The sequence below is a fragment of the Hypomesus transpacificus genome, chromosome 13, assembly GCF_021917145.1.
Source record: "Hypomesus transpacificus isolate Combined female chromosome 13, fHypTra1, whole genome shotgun sequence".
Lineage (NCBI taxonomy): Eukaryota > Metazoa > Chordata > Actinopteri > Osmeriformes > Osmeridae > Hypomesus > Hypomesus transpacificus.
Window position 1 is genome coordinate 5,908,696 of NC_061072.1, and position 21,520 is coordinate 5,930,215.

General features: G+C 44.1%; 1 protein-coding gene across 3 annotated transcripts in view; it reads left to right on the plus strand.

Moving 5' to 3' along the window:
• Nucleotides 1-21,520, plus strand: part of smarcd2 (SWI/SNF related, matrix associated, actin dependent regulator of chromatin, subfamily d, member 2) — an 80,531-nt gene that overhangs the window by 36,760 nt on the left and 22,251 nt on the right. For 2 of the 3 annotated variants that reach the window (XM_047031620.1, XM_047031622.1), the window contains 6 exons: nt 375-470; nt 581-682; nt 906-1,067; nt 1,408-1,505; nt 1,640-1,775; nt 2,886-3,008. In XM_047031620.1, coding sequence (XP_046887576.1) covers nt 375-470; nt 581-682; nt 906-1,067; nt 1,408-1,505; nt 1,640-1,775; nt 2,886-3,008 — 717 coding nt within the window. The remainder of the gene's footprint in view (nt 1-374; nt 471-580; nt 683-905; nt 1,068-1,407; nt 1,506-1,639; nt 1,776-2,885; nt 3,009-21,520) is intronic. The other variant, XM_047031621.1, reaches the window with a different exon arrangement.

Consider the following 21,520-nt stretch of genomic DNA (forward strand, 5'->3'; position numbering starts at 1 on the left):
ACTAGCAGGAAGTAGCATTGCTGCCAGTGTTATGCTAGGTTGCTAGGTAACGGAAGCTAGCTAGCTTTTTTAATGAATGCTAACTATGTATTTGTAGCCTACTTATCATTTTGATAGTACGCTAATATAGGTAATATAGACACTTAGTGCATGTGTTGCCTTCATTATAAGGCTTATATAAGGCTTTAAATATTTTGCAGCTCCAGACAGAATTTGTTTTTTTTTGGTCAAATATGGCTCTTTCAACATTTTGGGTTGCCGACCCTGCTCTACACAAATGACCAAAAAAATTACTAAATGTCATTAAATCATTCAACTACAAAATAATGCTCATAAACTTCTTTCTCTCTCATCTCTCACATGTCTGTTGATAGATTGGAAATCAAAAACGGAAGTTTTCATCTTTTTTTAAAAGTCTGGTAATTGAGCTTGACAAGGAGCTGTATGGGCCGGACAACCACTTGGTAGAGGTATGACATGCTTGATAAGGATATACAATATCATATGTAATTGCATACATTATAATTGGCTCAATTGTGTAATTTAATTGTTCAAGCCTGAACTAATTATTTTGTCTCAGTGGCACAGGATGCCTACCACCCAGGAAACTGACGGCTTCCAGGTGAAGAGACCTGGAGATTCAAGTGTAAAATGCACTTTACTACTCATGCTTGATCACCAGGTAAATAACTAATTATACAATTTATGAATCTTACTATTATGCAATTTGTATTTTTAAGACGAAAATTAAAGCGGCACACAGGAGTTCACATTCTAAGAAAAACTCAACAGGGCAATTAAAAACACCCACTCTAATGTTGGAAAATGTGGAATGAAACATGTTGATCAAGTCCGATAAATGAAGCCAGCCTCTGTCTTCTTTCCAAACTCGTCCACTGGTACAGCCACCTCAATATAAACTGGACCCCAGGTTGGCCCGACTGTTAGGCGTCCACACTCAGACACGTGCCAGCATCATGCAGGCTCTGTGGCTCTACATCAAGGTCAACCAGCTGCAGGACAGCCAGGAGAAGGAGTACATTAACTGCAACCACTATTTGAGACAGGTACCAACATGAGACATGCAACCAGGCAGAAAACAGTTGTGTATTAGAATGGGTTCCTAAATCTTATCTTTTGTCAAACAATGAAGTTTGTACTGTCAGTACTTCACATTCATTTGTTGTGTTTAATATGCTCCTCTTACTGTAAATACAGAAAATGACTTGTATTAGCATTGCCTCTTTATTAGGAAGTGATCCGATTAGCCCCAAGAAACAACAAAATGGGTGCAATTATAGAGGGATTGAATGTTGATTTCCATAGAATACAAAGGTAATATTGTTTGTGCATTGGTAGGGCTATGGTTGTGGTGATCATTTGATGGTTTGTCTGATGGCCATGTAGATTTTTGTCTGTCCTCGTCTGAGATTTACTGAAATTCCCATGAAGCTGGCTGGGCTACTGCAGCATCCTGACCCCATAATCATCCATCATATCATCAGGTTTGTCCATGGGCACATGTGTGCGTATCCTAAGTCTGTCAATATATCAACATTACATGGTGGTTGTGATTTTGAAAGAAATGATCAAAATCAAATGATTGGTACTTTTCTGCCAAATTCTCACTATTGCCTAGTGTTGACCCTAATGACCTCAAGAAGACCGCATGCTATGACATTGATGTGGAGGTGGACGACCCGCTCAAAGTTCAGATGAACAGCTTCCTGTCCTCTGCAACTAATCAGCAGGAGTTTGCTACTCTTGAGATGAAGGTACAGTTGATTAAGCCAACCACTACAGTGATGTCATAGTCCGCTTTATTTAAACTTTGGCATTGACAAATCCAGATAAACTAGCCTTTTCTTTCCAGGCTAGGTCCATTACATTGATTCTTTCATTGAAATGATTGAAGACTTACAGTTTACCTCACACTTAAACTGGATTTTCCTTAAAGTAGGACCACACTACATGATTTTAATTGTCAGATTTGGGAACAATTTGTTATTAGACTGATTTACGGTAGTCCAGGGTAATCATGCTGTAATGATAGTGTGTGTGTGTGAGTGCAAGAATCAATCCCAGTTAGCTAGGTCACAATAGATTTTCTCAGGGCTCGTCATTTGATGTTATGCACTTTGTTTGCAAAAGGAGTTTAGATTTTTCGATTGTTCACATTTTCTCAGGGTGAAATTGAGCTAATCACTAAAATGTACATTTTTTATAACCCTTTTTAGTCATATTTATCAGGGTTGCCAATAATTCCAGAGTAAACATACTGAACTTAGTTGAAACCTAAGGGAAAAACTGAAACAGTTTGAGACAAGAAATGCACAATGCAAAACACAAAGAAATTGACTAGTTGGCAAGTGTGGACTATGAAAAAGAGGATCAATGTTAGGATTTGTGGTAAATTATTGTAGAGAATAATGTCAGCACGCTATTAGAATTAAAATTACAATACATGAACAACAGTGGTTGCGAGCTGTGGCGTCCATGTTTGTTTTGGTGTCAAAATATTGCAGGAAGTATATTCCCTCAAAAAGTATATGTACCACAAAACTCTGTCCTTCTGTACTATGACTTTAGATTTTTGATTTGTGCTCCTCAAAGACACCAGTTGTGTGTTCAGAATAGTCTGAAAACCTATAGTAAGACGTTAAATGGATACTACTCAGTCTTTTCATTGTAGTCCAAGATAGAAAAATTTGTAATGTGGCCCAAAGTTTTTTCAATAATTTCATTTCAATCATGTCCCATGTTAATTGGTTAATAGTTTATGTATAGATCACACTGAGGCCGTTGAACTGTTCAAATAAAAAAAAATACAAAAGAGGTGTCTGAATTTGGTCTCACAAGGCTTGCTTTAACTCAACACCTCACAGATCCATGAAACCATAGAGTCTATCAACCATCTGAAGACTCAGAGAGACTTCATGTTGAGCTTCAGTAACAACCCCCAAGACTTCATCCAGGATTGGCTCAAGTCCCAAAGCCGAGACCTTAAGGTACTTCTTGACTCATATTATCCATGCATATGTTCCAGTTACAGACTTCAGATATATCCAGGGGCGCCATCAGGAATTTAAGGCCCCCAGTGCGCAGTTGTTGTCGCCACAAATATAGGACCTAGCTGTCCCATCCAAAGCTTTACATAACTCTAATTAAAGGCTTGCAACTGTCTTTGTTCTTGTACTTCAATACTAGTACTACCACCATTTTTACTGCTGGTGATTTACATTTGCATTTAGTCATTAGCACAGTGTTTTTCAAAGTCTGGGGGATGAAAATTGGGTCGGCAAATATGTTTTCATAATTATTTTGTCATAGGCAGTGCTCGAAGTGGGCCGGTACTCACTGGTACGCAGTGTTGACAGTAATCAAGACATCATTTTAGAAAATTCCATGCATTTTTCGGAAGGGAAGATGCATTTGAACTGTTTGATATGAAAATGTTAGCTACCTTAGCTAGCTAGCTACTGGCAAGTAGCTTACATTAGCTAAAGACGTTAGCTACCAACTGAAGGTTGTCAGTGCAAGCTAGTAAATGTTAGCCAGAGCCTCATTATGGCTCTGATGTTAGCTCTAGCTACTGTACACTCACATAACGGTTCCCATTCAGCACACCAGGATGACAGTCACAACCTATAGACAACGAGCCTCTCATCGTCAAATAAAAATCCCAGGGTATTTACTTTTTTATATTTGCAAACTTGCTGTTAAATGCTTTGAAGGTGTAACTAGTACTGGTGCAAGTTCAGGATTGTATGCCGCACAAGACGCGGAATATGAGGTGCTGCGAGATGATGTTATTAGAAATATCACAGCACCTGCAATTGTGCTGCACGGCAGTCGTGTCTACTATAAGTTTGTTGAGGTATACCAGTAGTCATGGCATGTTTTTTATTTGACAGCTTTGTAACTATGTATTTCCAAGCTACAGGCATTGAAGCATTTTCCTAGCAATGCTTTATTTGGTAGTGGTTGTCATGTTGACTGTAAGCTGTTTTAGGAGAAGTGATAGTACTAGTACATGTATGTTTGTAACCTGACAGCCTCTTTTGTGAAATTTTCCAACAATGATTATGTATTTCACAATCATGTATTTCCCCCTCCTTGAGTCACCACCTTACCGCGGTGGAGGGGTTTGCGTGTCCTAGTGATCCTGGAAGCTATGTTGTCGGGGGCTTCATGCCCCTGGTAGGGTCACCCAAGGCAAACAGGTTCCAGGTGAAAGACCAGACAAAGAGTGGCTCAAAAAACCAACCATGAAGAAATACAACAATGGTTCTCAGTTGCCCCTGCCCGGAAGCGGGTCACCGGGGCCCCCCCCTGGAGCCAGGCCCGGGGGTGGGGCTCGATGGCGAGCGCCTGGTGGCCGGGCCTTTTCCCATGGGGCCCGGTCGGGCACAGCCCGAAGAGACAACGTGGGACCCTCTTCCAGTGGGCTCACCATCCGCAGGAGGGGTCATGGGGGTCGGGTGCAGTGTGAGACGGGCGGCGGCCGAAGGCGGGGGCCTTGGCGGTCCGATCCTCGGCTGCAAAAGTTAGCTTTAGGGACGTGGAACGTCACCTCGCTGGCGGGAAAGGAGCCTGAGCTGGTGCGCGAGGTAGAGAGTTTCCGGCTAGATATAGTCGGCCTCGCCTCGACGCACAGCGTGGGCTCCGGAACCAGTCTCCTTGAGAGGGGCTGGACTCTCTTCCACTCTGGAGTTGCCCTTGGTGAGAGGCGTCGAGCTGGGGTGGGAATACTGGTTTCCCCTCGGTTCGGCGCCTGTACATTGGGGTTCACCCCGGTGGACGAGAGGGTAGCCTCCCTCCGCCTTCGGGTGGGGGGACGGGTCCTCACTGTCGTTTGTGCTTATGCACCAAACGGCAGCTCAGAGTACCCACCCTTTTTGGAGTCTCTGGGGGGGGTGCTGGAAAGCGCTCCTCCTGGGGATTCCCTCGTCCTCCTGGGGGACTTCAATGCTCATGTGGGCAATGACAGTGAGACCTGGAGGGGCGTGATTGGGAGGAACGGCCCCCCCGATCTGAACCCGAGTGGTGTTTTGTTGTTGGACTTCTGTGCTAGACACGGTTTGTCCATAACGAACACCATGTTCAAGCATAAGGGTGTCCATATGTGCACCTGGCACCAGGACACCCGAGGTCTCAGTTCGATGATCGACTTTGTAGTCGTGTCATCGGACTTGGGGCCGCATGTCTTGGACACTCGGGTGAGGAGAGGGGCGGAGCTGTCAACTGATCACCACCTGGTGGTGAGTTGGCTTCGATGGTGGGGGAGGACGCCGGTCAGGCCTGGCAGGCCCAAACGTAATGTGAGGGTCTGCTGGGAACGTCTGGCGGAACCCTCTGTCAGAAGGAGCTTCAACTCCCACCTCCGGGAGAGCTTCGATCATGTCTCGGGGGGGGCCGGGGACATTGAGTCCGAATGGGCCATGTTCCGGGCCTCCATTGTTGAAGCGGCTGACCGGAGCTGCGGCCGCAGGGCGGTCGGTGCATGTCGCGGCGGTAACCCTCGGACCCGGTGGTGGACTCCGGAGGTGAGGGATGCCGTCAAGCTGAAGAAGGAGGCCTATCGGACTTTATTGGCTGGTGGGACTCCAGAGGCAGCTGATGTGTACCGGCAGGCCAAGCGGAACGCGGCTTTGGCGGTCGCGGAGGCAAAAACCCGGGCATGGGAGGAGTTCGGCGAGGCCATGGAGAATGACTTCCGAACGGCTTCAAAAAGGTTCTGGACCACCATCCGGCGGCTCAGGAGGGGGAAGCAGTGCTCTGTCAACACTGTATACGGTGGGGATGGTGCGCTGCTGACCTCGACGGGGGACGTCCTGGATCGGTGGAAGGAATACTTCGAAGACCTCCTTAATTCCACCAACACGCTTTCCGACGTGGAGGCAGAGTCTGGGGACATCGGGGGGGGCCCTTCTATCTCTGGGGCTGAGGTCGCCGAGGTGGTTGAAAAGCTCCGCGGTGGCAGGGCCCCTGGGGTGGATGAGGTCCGCCCGGAGTTCCTTAAGGCTCTGGATGTTGTAGGGCTGTCTTGGTTGACACGACTCTGCAACATCGCGTGGACATCGGGGACAGTGCCTCTGGACTGGCAGACCGGGGTGGTGGTTCCCCTCTTTAAAAAGGGGGACCGGAGGGTGTGCTCCAACTTTAGGGGGATCACACTCCTCAGCCTCCCTGGGAAAGTCTATTCAGGGGTCCTGGAGAGGAGGGTCCGTCGGATTGTCGAACCTCGGATTCAGGAGGAGCAATGTGGTTTTCGTCCTGGCCGTGGAACAGTGGACCAGCTTTATACCCTCCGCGGAGTCCTGGAGGGTTCATGGGAGTTCGCCCAACCAGTCTACACATGTTTTGTGGATTTGGAAAAGGCGTTCGACCGTGTCCCTCGGGGGCTCATGTGGGGGGTGCTCCGAGAGTACGGGGTACCGGATTTCCTGATCGGGGCTGTCCGGTCCCTGTACGACCGGTGCCAGAGTTTGGTCCGCATTGCCGGTAGTAAGTCGAACTTGTTTCCGGTGAGGGTTGGACTCCGCCAGGGCTGCCCTATGTCACCGATTCTGTTCATTACCTATATGGACAGAATTTCTAGGCGCAGCCAGGGTGTTGAGGGGGTCCGGTTTGGTGACCTCAGGATCGGGTCGCTGCTTTTTGCGGATGATGTGGTCCTGTTGGCTTCATCGGGCCGTGACCTTCAGCTCTCACTGGAGCGGTTCGCAACCGAATGTGAAGCGGCTGGGATGCGAATCAGCACCTCCAAATCTGAGGCCATGGTAATCGACCGGAAAAGGGTGGAGTGCCATCTCCGGGTCGGGGAGGAGATCCTGAACCAAGCGGAGGAGTTCAAGTATCTCGGGGTCTTGTTCACGAGTGAGGGAAGAATGGAGCGCGAGGTCGACAGGCGGATCGGTGCGGCGTCCGCAGTGATGCGGGCTCTGCATCGGTCCGTCGTGGTGAAGAAGGAGCTGAGTCGAAAGGCGAAGCTCTCTATTTACCAGTCGATCTACGTTCCTACCCTCACCTATGGTCACGAACTATGGGTAGTGACCGAAAGAACGAGATCGCGAATACAAGCGGCCGAAATGAGCTTTCTCCGTAGGGTGTCCGGGCTCTCCCTTAGAGATAGGGTGAGAAGCTCGGTCATCCGGGAGGGGCTCAGAGTAGAACCGCTGCTCCTCCGCGTCGAGAGGAGCCAGCTGAGGTGGCTCGGGCATCTGATTAGGATGCCTCCTGGACGCCTCCCTGGTGAGGTGTTCCGGGCACGTCCCACTGGGAAGAGGCCCCGGGGAAGACCCAGGACACGCTGGAGGGACTATGTCTCTCAGCTGGCCTGGGAACGCCTTGGGGTCCCCCAGGAAGAGCTGGCGGAAGTGGCCGGGGGGAGGGAAGTCTGGGCCTCCCTGCTTAGGTCGCTGCCCCCGCGACCCGATCCCCGGACAAGCGGCAGATGACGACGACGACGACGACGACGATTATGTATTTCCAAACTACAAGTGTTGAAGTTTTTTCCTAACAATGGTATATTTGCTGTCCATTTAAATTCCTGATTGCAAGTGACAGTAAAGGATGCACACTTAAACTGGAAGGAACACATTTTGATAGCATATGGACACAGTTTGCCTGCTGATTTGGCAATTTCCCGGGGGGTACTTTTATTAGATTTTGGGGATTTGTCCGGGGGGTACTTTTATTTGGGTGATAATAGTATGAACGTGCACAACGCTGTCAATGATGATGGTTTATATGATATATAATATAATGTAATTTCATGAGTTTTTTCTTATGAACAAAAGTTGACCTCTGTTGATGTAGATTTAAATAAACCACATTTCTAATAAAAGACATCAAACTTCATCTACAAAAGAGGTAAAAAGAAGGGATGCACCAGTATCGGACCCGATACCAAGCTCAAGTACTTGTACTCGTTAAAATACCCCCGATACCAAAGACCGATACCTCATGTTTTTATTTTTATTTATTATTATGACAAGTGTGTAGGTGAGAAATGAAATATTTATATAAAGCTGGTAGGTGCATTTTGTTCGGTCCCGGGGTGTCTGTTAGAACACAATTCTCGGACACGGCTTTCTTTTGTAGCTCTAGATTTATTGCTAGGAAATTGAACTGAACTGAGTTTTTCTTTTCTTAAACTACATGAATGAGTGTGGTGGTGCTGAAACAACACAGAACGTAGACAATTAACATCACACTCATGACACAGCATATTACAGAATATACAACAAATAATATTAGTGCTGTCAGTTAAACGTGTTATTAACGGCGTTAACGCAAACCCAAATTAACGGCGTCAATTTTTTTATCACGCGATTAACGCTCTTTTTGACCTAGCAAACTTTTAATTTTTTTTCACATTCTGTTGCAACAACCACTGACGTTAGAAAAACTACAATACCCCACCGGATCTAGCTAGACCGGAAACAAAACAACAGGCACGCCACACACACTTGTTTGGGCTTGCAAGCCGGCTAAAGAGTAGTAGCAGAGCCCGTTTACGGATATTAGACATTCTCTGGTAGTAGGCTAACGTTACGTTTTGAGTTGATTGCCAGCGCCAGACGCCGAAATAGATGCCAATAAGATTCTGAATGGAAAGTTTACTTTTAAAAGGTTGCCAAATGGTTCCATTGACAAGACCAAAGTGATCAGTATGTTCTGTCGTTGTGAACTGAGCTATCATCGCAGCACGTCGTGGAGTCTAAAATACCATTTTGATGGCCAAGCACACAGCTGATGCGAATTCTCCGCCCGCTCGTCAAAGCCAGGCGATTGCAATGTTGTTTTCAATTTAAAAAAAACATTTGCACAAAGCAATCTGAACCACTTTTCCATGTTAATAAGAGCAACATAAAATTTGAAAAAATAATGGATGAAAAAGAAATCAAGGGACATTTAGAATAGATTAAAATGTGCAATTAATTGCGATTAATTGCGAGTTAACTATGACATTAATGCGATTATTCGCGATTAAATATTTTAATCGTTTGACAGCTCTAAATAATATGTTAACAATGCCTTCATAATTAAACACATATTATACAGTCTATTAACATTATATTAATAAAATCCGACAACTGTCGAAAACAAAACTAAACATTCCACAGCGCTGGTCCAACCGCTACATATACTATTTATAAACTTTACAGAATTAAATAAGATCAACCAATCAGAGGACTAAGAACAACAACCAAACAACTTACTTTTATCATGAACGCAGCATTTCACTAAATTCAAGATTGCGAGTATAAAAAGATAACTTAATGTGGTATTAGCCTACTGTAGAAGACCAACCGTCATTTCTAATAACTCTAGCTGATAAAAGTCTGTTGACAAGCATAGTCGGTCTCCTATTGGCTGATCCCACCAGCCTTTTTTAATTGTAATAATGCCCTTTGAAGGTTATTGGACACTGAAATTTGTGATTTTGGTTTGTGATAAGCACATAAAAAGAATGTTTTTTTATTCAAGTAAAAATAAAGAAGCTGTCTTACATCATTTGTATCACTATGTTGTGCTTGGAAAACTGCCACATCACAAAAAAAAAAAATTAAACCCAAAATGTTTTTTCATACCAGAAAAAAATATTTTACTCGTACTCTGCCCTTAAAAATTGTATCGGTGCATCCCTAGTAAAAAGTTGTGTTTCGCAGGACACACAACTAAATCTCTCGAATACTGGCAAGAATCTGTGTGTGTTTGTTTGTTTGTGTGTCCCACCTTAGTGAGAGAGAACTGGGCACTCTGCTTAGTTCGAAAGGTCGCAGGTGTCCTCTGTGTAATCCAACAGACTTCAGTGCCGCTAATGGTGGCTAACTAGCTAGCCACAGTCACAAACATCACAACGTCACAAACCTGTGTGCTCGTTAACTTCTGGGAGATGGGTAGCAACCTAGAACTGCAAAACAGCTGCAGAAACGTCACAGGCAAAGGCCAGGGTGATAACTATTTGCTAATTTATCAATGTGATAAAAACACAATTGTGAAATGTAACGTACAAAACTATAAACACTGATATTATTAGTACATCTACAGAGCTGCCAACTCTCACGGTTTCGCTATGTGACACGCATTTCAACCATTTCTCACGCTCTCACGCTCTCACGCCACACCTTGTATATCTCACGCTGAAAAGGCAACGCCAAACAAGTAGCCAATCTAACGTTGTAAACAGTAACGGACGACGCGCAGGTTAACGGAGTGAAGCAACATTGACGCGCAAACAGCCGTGTAAACTCGCATTGTCTCTCCCGCCACTCCATGGCGAGAGTTACATTGAGGGGGGGGGGGGGGGGGGGGAGGTTTTGGAAAAAGTTGGCAGCCCTGCATCTACTTTTGGAAATAGTAGTCTGCTATTTCACTGAGGCGTTAGCATCATGACATTAGCCTCTGTAGGACGACACATGACAGCGGTCTGTGATACATCTGTTTTTAATCGTTAAAATAACAAACATGCCTCATAAATACATTTTAGTTTTAGGATTTATGACATTAGATTATAAGTAAATGATTTGTTGGTGAAATTATCGTTATATACTTGAAGTTTTAAACCAGTGTAGCTCACTGTAGCGCTGTATGCGACACTGGTAAGAATTTTTTAAACTCCACTGCTGTTTAGGAATCCAAACGGCAACAGAACATTTTCGGCACTTCCCAGGGGCGTTGTTAGACATAAAGCTATACTGGGGCACAGGCTTCATATCCCTTTTTATTCTTCCAAGCTTGCTGCCGGAATGTATGATAGTTCGAATGCGGGTCTCACAGCGTAACCTCGCATATATGCAATTTCGAATATTCCAACTGAATATTTTCCGATGGACAAAAACTATGCCACAAACGCTTTAGTATGGCTTCAAAATGTACTAATAACAAGACTAACAAGTAACACTAGCAATTTTTGTAGCATTGCTATGAATATTATGCTAGCTAACTTAGCCCGGGAGGTAACTAAAGTTAGCTAGCTACCGTTTCGGAAAAATAACTTAATAATAATAATACATTTTATTTAAAAGTCGCCTTTCTCGGCACTAAAGGACACTGTACAGCAGGGGTGTCAAACTCATTTTCACCGAGGGCCACATCAGCATTATGGTTGCCGTCAAAGGGTCAGTTGTAACTACGATGTAACGTCAGTAACAATGTAAAAACATGGTGTTTTTGTTGTAGCTTTTGTGAACATTGGGCCTATTATGCTGCAATTGAAGTCCGCCTTTTAATTCTTGGACAATCTGCTGTTTTTCTTGGAGGATACATTTGCAAATTTTTCTCAGTGTTTGGTGAAAAAATGCAAGCGCGCATAGCGCAAGAGCAAAACCTTTTTTGCCCTTCATTTGAACACAAAATAGCTTTTTGAGCTTTATGTAAAATAAACATTGCCGTTTTCCAATTGGTAAAACCTTGTCTAATGAAGGTGATGTCTTCATTTCTGGCTCCAAATTGTCGACAAGGGAAGCAGAAACATGCTAGCTTGGTTGAGTACTCTAACCAAGTTCGAGAGCGATACCAACTTGGGTTGAATGCCCGAGGACCTTGGCTGAAAATGCACATGGGGTACGTTCGCAGAACCGGCTGCATTGGAGTGCTGTCATTCAAACCATGCTCGCCTTCACCCAGTTAAACTTTGCGTTTAACACTGATGTGCATACACTGCTTTCTAGAGGCGGGATGTCGTCACTTTGCCGTAACACAATCGAAATGCATGGTGAGAGATGTCGTTTATGGTCAATGCACGCTGTAAAGCAGCGTAGACTTATTTCAATAGCCCATTAAGCTTCCGCGGGCCACATAAAATGACGTGGCGGGACACATTTGGCCCGCGGGCCTTGAGTTTGACACCTGTGCTGTACAGGGTACATAATATATTTTAAAACAGCAAAATAAAGAATACAACAACATTAAAAACAACAGAAGAAGGCTGAGTAATTGATATTAAATGGAATAAGCAGTTTTAAACACATGGGTTTTGAGTTCCAATTTTACATTGGGGAACAAATCAATATTTCTGAGTTGGGGTGGTGGTGAATTCCAGAGACGGGGAGCAGAGCGGCTGAATGCTTTGGGGCCGTCGTAAATATGAGTTAATTCCCAATTTAAATAGCAATAGAAAACATACATTACGCACTTACTTACTTTAGTTTTCAAGGGTGTGTTACACAACGGCATTCTGTAAGATCGCCTATACTTGTGCATTGCTTGGTATCATTGTTCCTGTATCAAGTGTGGCATGTATTCCAGTGCGGTTTATACTCAGATTTACAAACACAAAGCTCCCATTCTGTGGGGCACAGTTTATAGAAAATGCGGCTTATTTTCCGAAAAATACAGTAGGCTATAGAAACTCCCCTTGCTTAACCCACTATACAACAGTTCATGGACGCAAGTTTGATATCAGCTTTGGCAGGGACATCAATAGTTAATGCGCGCACATTTTTTGCATTTGTTTGAGTGCAAATAGCCTACTGTTACTTGAGCTTCATGTAATATTATTTGTAATATTGCTGTCAGTTAAAAGCATTATTAACGGTGTTGATGCAAACCCATTTTAATGGCGTCAATTTCTTTATCGCGAGATTAACGTTCTTTTTGGCCTAGCAAACTTTGTCGATTTTTTTACATGCTGTTGCAACAACTAGCAACGTTACAAAAACTACAAGACCACACCGGATCTAGCTAGACCAGAAACAAAACAACAGGCACGCCGCACACACTTGTTTAGGCTTGCAAGCCGGCTAAAGAGCAGTAGGCTAACGTTACGTTTTGAGTGGATGGCGAGCGCAAGACACCGAAATGGATGCCAATAAGATTCTGAATGGAAAGTGTACTTTTAAAAAGTTGCCAAATGGTTCCATTGACTAGACCAAAGTGATCTGTGTGTTTTGTCGTTGTGAACTGAGCTATCATCGCAGCACGTCCAGTCTGAAGTACCACTTGATGGCCAAGCACACAGCTGATGCGAATTCTCCGCCCCCTCGTCAAAGCCAGGTAATTGCAATGTTGTTTTCAATAAAATAAAATAAACATTTGCACTAGGGATGGGCATAATTAATCGATCGATTATCTATGGGCATAATTAATCGATCGATTATCTATCATTAAGAATTTAGTTGATGATATTATTTGTTCATCGATAAAACTAATGCGTGTTCTGTTGCGTAGTGTTAGTCTTGAAAGAATGCAATGGATTTCGCTATGTGGCAGCAAGTAAACATTTTACCAAAATGCCACATATGCCTACTCAGTTACCGGCGAGTTTCCATGTATTTCAAAAGTAAACATGAAGAGTTCACGGCGAAGTGTAGCGTGAGACCATATTGACTAAAACATTACTTTGTTCACTGCCAACACTGCAAAGCTGAGTATAAATACAACTCCTCCACGACTCAAATGATGTACCACTTGAAGAACGTAAATCCGACCCTGGTTAGTGGCGGTGCATCCTGCTCTCGGTGCTAGCACGGAGGAGCTGCGATGCACAACGAGCAAAGAAAATTACCCAACGGATCTGCAAGTCCATCGAGATGGATATGCTACCCTTAAGTATTGTTGAGGGCAAAGGTTTTTATGAAGCTTTGTTAATTAGCCGGGAAAAAAACGAGGGACAATTGTGTTTGAGCACAGGCTTCTAGCTGCCTCTAGGAGTTACAGAAATAGTTGTTTTTCTTGTAATAGCCACAGATCTCAATGCGGAAACACGCTGTTTTTTTCTACTTTCACTGCATTTTAATATAGCCTATAAATAGTGAATTTTAATATAAAAATGTTAATGATTAATCGAAAATTGATCGTTAATTCTCCCGACGATCGATTAAGACAATTTAGTCGAATGTCCATCCCTAATTTGCACTAAGCAAGCCGATCCACTTTTCCATGTTGATGAGAAAAAATTATGGGACAAAAATAAATCAAGGGACATTTAAAATATATATATTTTCCTCAATTAATTGCGATTTAACTATAACATTAATGCGATTAATCGCGATTAAATATTTTAATCGTTTGACAGCACTAGTTTTTATGCTTTATTCAAAATAAGATGATATGTATGCCTATCATTTAGAAACTTTCTTTAGTTTTGTAATGTTTTCTTAGCCTACCTCAAGTCTGACTTCTGTGTGCGTGCTACGGTGGCTATTTGGTAAGCTCAGAATAGTACGCTGACATGGAAATCTGTGGGCATCTTGTGATTTCGGTTAGACTGCTTTGATTTTACAAGCGTTGATTGATACAGGGTTAATTTTTTTCCGGGATCATCTAAATGAATGCACTGAGTAATAGGTAAATTTTTCAAACTCAAACTTTAGATATTACTGGGGCACGTAACCCGCTAAAATATATATTTTGGGGTTAAGGGAAAAATATTTCAACCCGCAGGGCGGCTTGCGGTTCAGAACTAATATATTGTGGGTCGGAAAACATACATAAACATACATCTCTCACAATGCATTTTGATTATGTTACGGCAAAGTGCACATCCCGCCTCTAGAAAGCAGTGTAGCCTATATACACATTGGTGTATATAGCATGGTTTGAATGACAGCACTCCAATGCAGCCGGTTCTGCAAACGTGCCCCATGCGTATTTTCAGCCAAGGGCATTCAACCCAAGCCGGTATCGCTTTCGAACTTGGTTAGAGTACTCAGCCAAGCTAGCATGTTTCTGCCTCCCGTAACGACAATTTGGAACCAGAAATTATAAAGACATTACCTTCACTAGACAAGGTTTTACCAATTACAAAGCGTCAATGTTTATTTTACATACAGCTCAAAAAGCTATTTTGCGCTCAAATGAAGGGCAAAAAATTTCGCTCACGCACTGTGCGCGATTACATTAACTGTGCAAGTCCCTATCCAGCATCACACCAAACCCAGCATACGTCCTAGGTTTGGGCTAATCCCTTAATGTTTACAACGCCTGGCTTCTCGCCTGATTAACACTCGGATCGATAAGCAGTTTCCAAAATTGTATCAATATAAAAAATAATACAATCCCTTTCCGTAGTCATGATACCCCCCATAAATGTTCACAGCACCTCCAGTCAAAGCAGGCTGCATCCGGCCCTGGATGGAAGGCAGTTTAAAGAAATATTGAAAAGGGAATAACCAGGGGTGAATTAAGGTGGTCAGGGGCCCCTAGGCTGCATTTTGTGTGAGCCCCCCCCCCCCCCTTTTAAACATTGTGCTTTACCCCAAAAAATGTATTAGTTCCATACATGGTCCACATGCAAATCAGGTGAACTGACATACACACATATTGAGACAGCCAACTCTACAGTGTTTTCTTTACATTCCTACAGTGCTAGAATCAGCCCTAACACGTGAGTTCTAAATATTTCCGACGCTTCAACCACAGTGAGTTATTTTTGCGAAACGGAAGCTATCTAGCTTTAGTTAGCTTCCGTTACCTAGCAATCTAGCATAATACTCGTAGCTATGTGGCCAACGTCGTATAGACATCGTTTGCACATTGGCAAGACGTCGCCGAGACGTCGGCAATTGATCGAAACCGACCTCCAGACGATGTCTAGACGATGAATCGAAACTGTACCAACCGGCCGATATTTCCTCTCAACTACTACATATATTTATTTAGTTTGGATCCCTGACAGCAAATATTTCACTATCTATCTGAAATGTCTAGCAAATGAACATACAATGGGCTACTAGCAGTAGCTACCTACTTGATTCAACCTGGATTTTCTGTGTGTGGGTATTATAATGAAGAGACACAATTCAAGTTAATGATCTTTTATTATCAGACTGGATGATGATGCCATCAAGCTCTTAAAAGAACTCCAACACAGAAAAGAGAGATCAACGGAACAGGGAAACATAAATATACAGCTTTGCCTACAGTTCTGCGTCTTCCATTGGTCTCCGCCGCCCAGTCTGAATGAATTGACTGCCATGGTTACAGTAGCTAACTGCCGAAATTAGAAGAAAAAAAATCTGACATATCACTGTGAAATAGGGCTGTCCCCACTCAGTCAACTAGTCGATTTTCTGGTCGATATGCTCTTAAGATTTTTTTGGTCGAGCTGCCGTATTGTAGTGTGAGATCTGATTCCCGCTTGTGTCATCATTGCTGAATTAACGAAATGTTCTACAGAAATTGTAGATCAACATATTATTTAAGACAAATAAAGCAACTCTAAAAATATATAATTTAAAAGAAAAGGTGTTACTGTTTTCCCTTTCGTTAATCTGCGTTTTGTTTTGTTTTGGTATTTTGCACACGGCACAAGCACAATTGGCTGCAGAACTACAAACTTTGCCATAGCCTACTTTGTCGGTGTTATTAGTCAAAATGGCAAAGAAATCTGTGGTATGGCAGCATTTCATCAAAGTACATTTACAAAGTACCGGGTGACTCAAAAAACGTTGAATGCAAACTCTTGCCAACAACGGTTTATTTTTCACAGTACGATGTCAAATATGATGTAGCCTACCACCTGAAAAACATAAGTTGGCCTTGCCCTACTTCTCTCATGCTAAGGCACTGGGTTGAATATGCCTATTATAAGAATCACATCCAAATCGAATGACATTATCTTCTTCGGCCAAGACAACAAAAGCTTTCTCTGTTGCACCGTTCCCCACTCAGCTTCTACGTAATTTTGCCAGTTGTGCTGCAAGTTTTCAGGCAGTGCCAAGCGCGCTCTGATGATTTGCATGCTAAACAAACAATATTTTTAATTTGTAGTAGGCCTACATTAGCCTGACGTTGTCATACTCATAATTCTAGTCAGAATGTGACTACGGGGCGTGTTTCAACCGAACTCGTAAAACAAATGCCTCTTCGCTCAATTGGATAGACCAACAACCAATCAGAGCAACGTAATATGTTGTTTGTTGAAAACGAATTCTACCCAAGCGCTCTTTGGTGACGTTGTTGATTACGTTATTGTTGATCATCTGTCCATCATCGTATAAAGCTGGGAGTCAGATGGCTGAGCGGTGAGGGAGTCGGGCTAGTAATCAGAAGGTTGCTGGATCGATTCCCCGCCATGCTAAATGACGTTGTGTCCTTGGGCAAGGCACTTCACCCTACTTGCCTTGGGGGGGAATGTCCCTGTACTTACTGTAAGTCGCTCTGGATAAGAGCGACTGCTAAATGACTAAATGACTAAATGTAAAGCCCGCCCTGACAATTTCATTGGTCCGAACAGCTCGGACATAGTTTTTCCCCAAATGTGCCCTCCCCCCCTCAGACCCAACTTCCCGACAATTTTTTTTGTGGGCGGGGATAAGTTGGGCTGGCAGCCAGGCTTACATTGTAAGAGATACAAAATACCATCGGCATTCGGTTACAACAGGACTTGTGATACGAGTCAGGGCTCTACAGTGCGAGCATTTCACTCGCATTTGCGCCTAAAAATAGGTATGTGCGAAATAATTTACGAGCATAGTGCGCGAGTGACAGGCTGTTGTCAATACACGGAACAACAGTGTGACGAAGTAAAGCATACCATTGATTTCACATGGAAAGCAAGTGACGGAGTCGCGACTGCACGATGTGAACATAGCATAATGACGCACGAGCGACGATTCGCAACCAATGGGCCAGAGCCATATAAAAAGAGAGCTACAACACTCTTTGATCTCGCCGACACGTGATCACTTGGTTCAAGTAGCTTGCAAAAAAAACACTGCTGGCAACCTGTTTGAATGGTTTTCAACTGGACAGACATTAGCAGCATCTTGATTTACTCTCATTTTCGGTATATTAACACATAATGGCCGGGTTTCCCGGATTCGTTTAGAAGCTCTTAACGCTAAGAGCGTCTTAAGAACATTCTAAGGGCACTCTCGAACGCTCTTAGAACGTTCTTAAGAAGATCTTAGCGTTAAAGAGCTTCTTAACGAATCTGGGAAACCCGGCCAATATCAATTGGTTACTGGTGTGTTGTATTATGTATATGTCTGATACTTTACTTACATGTATGTATTACATTAACTCATAACACTAGGCAGAAATATTGTGAAGCAGAGCTATAAATGGCTATGCTAGCTACCATACTGTAGCTCACACCAGCTCAATTTAAGACAAGAAAGGCGTTTGGTAAATAGAACAGAATATACAAGGCAACCAATTGCATTCAATAAAACATTTCATTATGCAATATGTCCAGTGAGAGGGTCAAGTTAGTTTTTAGTGAGTGGACCTGAAATTCCTGCCGAGCATCAACAGCTAGGTTTTACGTAGGGGTGAACTAGCCAGTGAACTATCCAAATACATTTTTTAGGATGTAGGCCGAAAATGAGCTTCCCCTCTTTGAAAGACCAGCAGCCGCCACTGATTACAATGTAATCAGTGGCGGCTGATCAAAATATTTTGTAATATTACAAAATATTTTGCGTGGTGGTGGTGGGGGGGGGGGGGGGCCTCGGGGAGGCTTCTGCCCCGGGCCCCAGATGACCTTAACCTGGCCTCTACCTAGCTTTGACTACCAAGCCTTTTAATCTGTGGCGTGCCTACTTAGTCTATAATGTCCCAGTATTTTAATAAATAAAACCTACGTGCTACTACTGGCCCAAAGAGGGCAACATTTTTCCTGATCCTCCCTGTCTGTCTCTGTGTCTGTATCATCTGAGCCTCCTGCATCATCTTCCTCTTCTTCAACATCTTCTATCCCAGGCTCAAACTCATCCTCATCTCTCTCATCATCTGACAGCTCCAAATCTGAATTTCCCTCAACCATCTGGAAAAGAATCCTCTCTGCTTCAGTTCTGTTTTATACAACAATTTTACATTAAGATGATCTTGGTGTCCACTATTATTGACATTCATGAAAGGGCTATTAATTCAAACAAAAAATAATTTAATTGCTTTCAAAACATAAAATATATTTCCTCAGAAGTTAATAAACAAGAAAATATACAATTATCATAGTAAAAACGAAATAGATAAACAATATTGACTTGTTTCTCCTATTTCCATAAAATGTGCTTGCGGCAATGGTGGCCATTTTGGATGGATAGAAAAAGGAAGTTACTTAAGTCCCACCCTATTACACGACATATCAATGGAAAGCCCAGGATGTCCTCTTTCGAATACAACAGGGATTGATAGAGTAGCTCATAAGAATAAAGCTAGATGCATGTGAACAAAATGTCCAGTATAGAGCACAAAAGTTAATGGGCGGGGTCTCAGGAGAAGGATTTACTAAGCCGCTGTTGCTGAAAAGAGGTGCTGTTCCAACCGTATGCTCAACACAAACGCAAGCTGTAAGTATGATTTTATCGCAAACAGTTAGACTATTAGCAATGCTAACATCTCCTGTATCTATAGGTAGAATGCTAAATTCTACCTATAGATATCACACATTTACATTACATTTATGCATTTAGCAGACGCTTTTATCCAAAGCGACTTCCAAGAGAGAGCTTTACAAAAGAGCATAGGTCACTGATCATAACAACGAGGTAGTCCCAAACATTGCAAGCAGCCAAAACATGAAGCATACATTGTGAAAAAACTAAACAAGTGCCAAAAGGGAAGACCCATAAGAGCATGCAGTTATACAAGTTACAAATTAAAACAACATGAACCACAAAAAAGTGCAGGACTGTATCTGTAGAAGAACAATCAACAGTAAAATATTTCACAGCGAGTACAAGACTTAACTTCGTTATAACTAACCTACAAGAGCAACAGGTCACTCAATAAGAGTCATTGTGATCCTGGAGGAAACTAACAACAGGTCTAGCCAAGCTTTCCTAAGTGCCGTTGTACTCCCGGAACAAGTGCGTCTTGAGCCTTTTCTTGAAGGTGGGGAGACAGTCGGTGTCCCTGATGGAGGTGGGGAGCTGGTTCCACCATTGGGGGGCCAGGCAGGAGAAGAGCTTGTGTTGGGACCTGGCAGTCTTGAGCGGTGGGACCACCAGGCGGTTGTCTGAGGAAGACCGTAGGTGACGGGTGGGGGTGTAAGGTTGCAGGAGAGACTTGATGTAGTCGGGTGCAGTCCCGTTCACTGCTCGGAAGGTCAGTACCAGGGTCTTGAATCTGATACAGGCGTTGATGGGTAGCCAGTGGAGAGAGATGAGGAGCGGGGTAACATGGGAGCATCTGGGTAGATTGTAGACCAGGCGGGCCGCTGCGTTCTGAATCCTCTGAAGAGGGCGGGTTGCACATGCTGGGAGACCAGCGAGCAGCGAGTTGCAGTAGTCCAACTTGGAAAGGACCATTGCTTGGACTAGCAGCTGGGTGGAGTGCTCAGACAGGTATCTCCTGATCTTCCGGATGTCGTAGAGGGTGAATCTACAAGACCGGGAGACTGCGGCAATGTGGGCCGTGAGGGAGAGCTCGTCATCCATGGTAACCCCAAGGTTCCTGGCAGAGGATGAAGGGGTCACCGTCGCAGATCCCAGGGTGATTAAAAGATTGTGGGAGATGGAGGGTTTAGCCGGGATGATGAGAAGTTCTGTTTTGGCGAGGTTCAGCTGGAGGTGGTGCTCGGTCATCCAGGCAGAGATGTCTGCGAGGCAGGCCTCAATCCTAGCTGAGATCCCCGGATCAGTCGGGGGGAACGATAGGTACAGCTGCGTGTCGTCAGCGTAGCAGTGGTAGGAGAAGCCATGGGAGGTGATGATTGGTCCAAGTGAGGTGGTGTACAGAGAGAAGAGGAGGGGGCCAAGGACGGAGCCCTGTGGGACACCAGTGGAGAGCTGGCGAGGGCCCGGCCTGACAGTTTGCCTCCCCAGGAGACCTGGTAGGATCTTCTCGACAGGTAGGATGAGATCCACTGGAGTGCAGTGCCAGTGATGCCCATCTCAGAAAGTCTGGAGAGCAGGATCTGGTGGTTAACCGTGTCAAACGCTGCAGAAAGGTCCAGCAGAATGATGACGGATGACATGGAAGCCGCTCTGGCAGACTGGAGGGCAGTGGTGACTGAAAGAAGGGCAGTTTCTGTGGAGTGGCCAGTCTTAAAGCCCGATTGGTTGGGGTCAAGCAGGTTGTTCTGAGAGAGAAAGTTAGACAGTTGGTTAGATACAGCACGTTCAATTGTTTTTGAGAAGAAGGGTAGCAGTGATACCGGTCTGTAGTTCTGGAGGACGGCAGGGTTAAGGGAGGGTGCACTGCAAAACAGTGCACTTACATATTCAGTGCACTCCTTCGCTGATAAGTGCCGTCTGAAATGAACACTTACGTTAAACACTTGGCGGATGTGACGGATGCAAATCTGCTCGCGACCCCCCGAAACCTGCCAAAATGAACGCGCTTCTCCACCCCAAGTGGAAAAAGCTGCCGAAAGGGCTCCTCCTCTTCCGCTACGCAGCCAAGATGGCGCCCGTTTAGGGCGAGTAGTGTCCACATGTCGTTATACACAGTTTTTTTGTACCGTTTGCAGTGCGCCTAACCCCAGCTGACAAGGTGCCCCTTGAAAGACACCATAAAAATACTATATGATTGATAATAATACAAATCGATTAAAAGTCATAACTTTCCCCAAAAGAATCAAGAAAGGAACAGAGCGTTCATTCTATTTGTGTCAACGCAG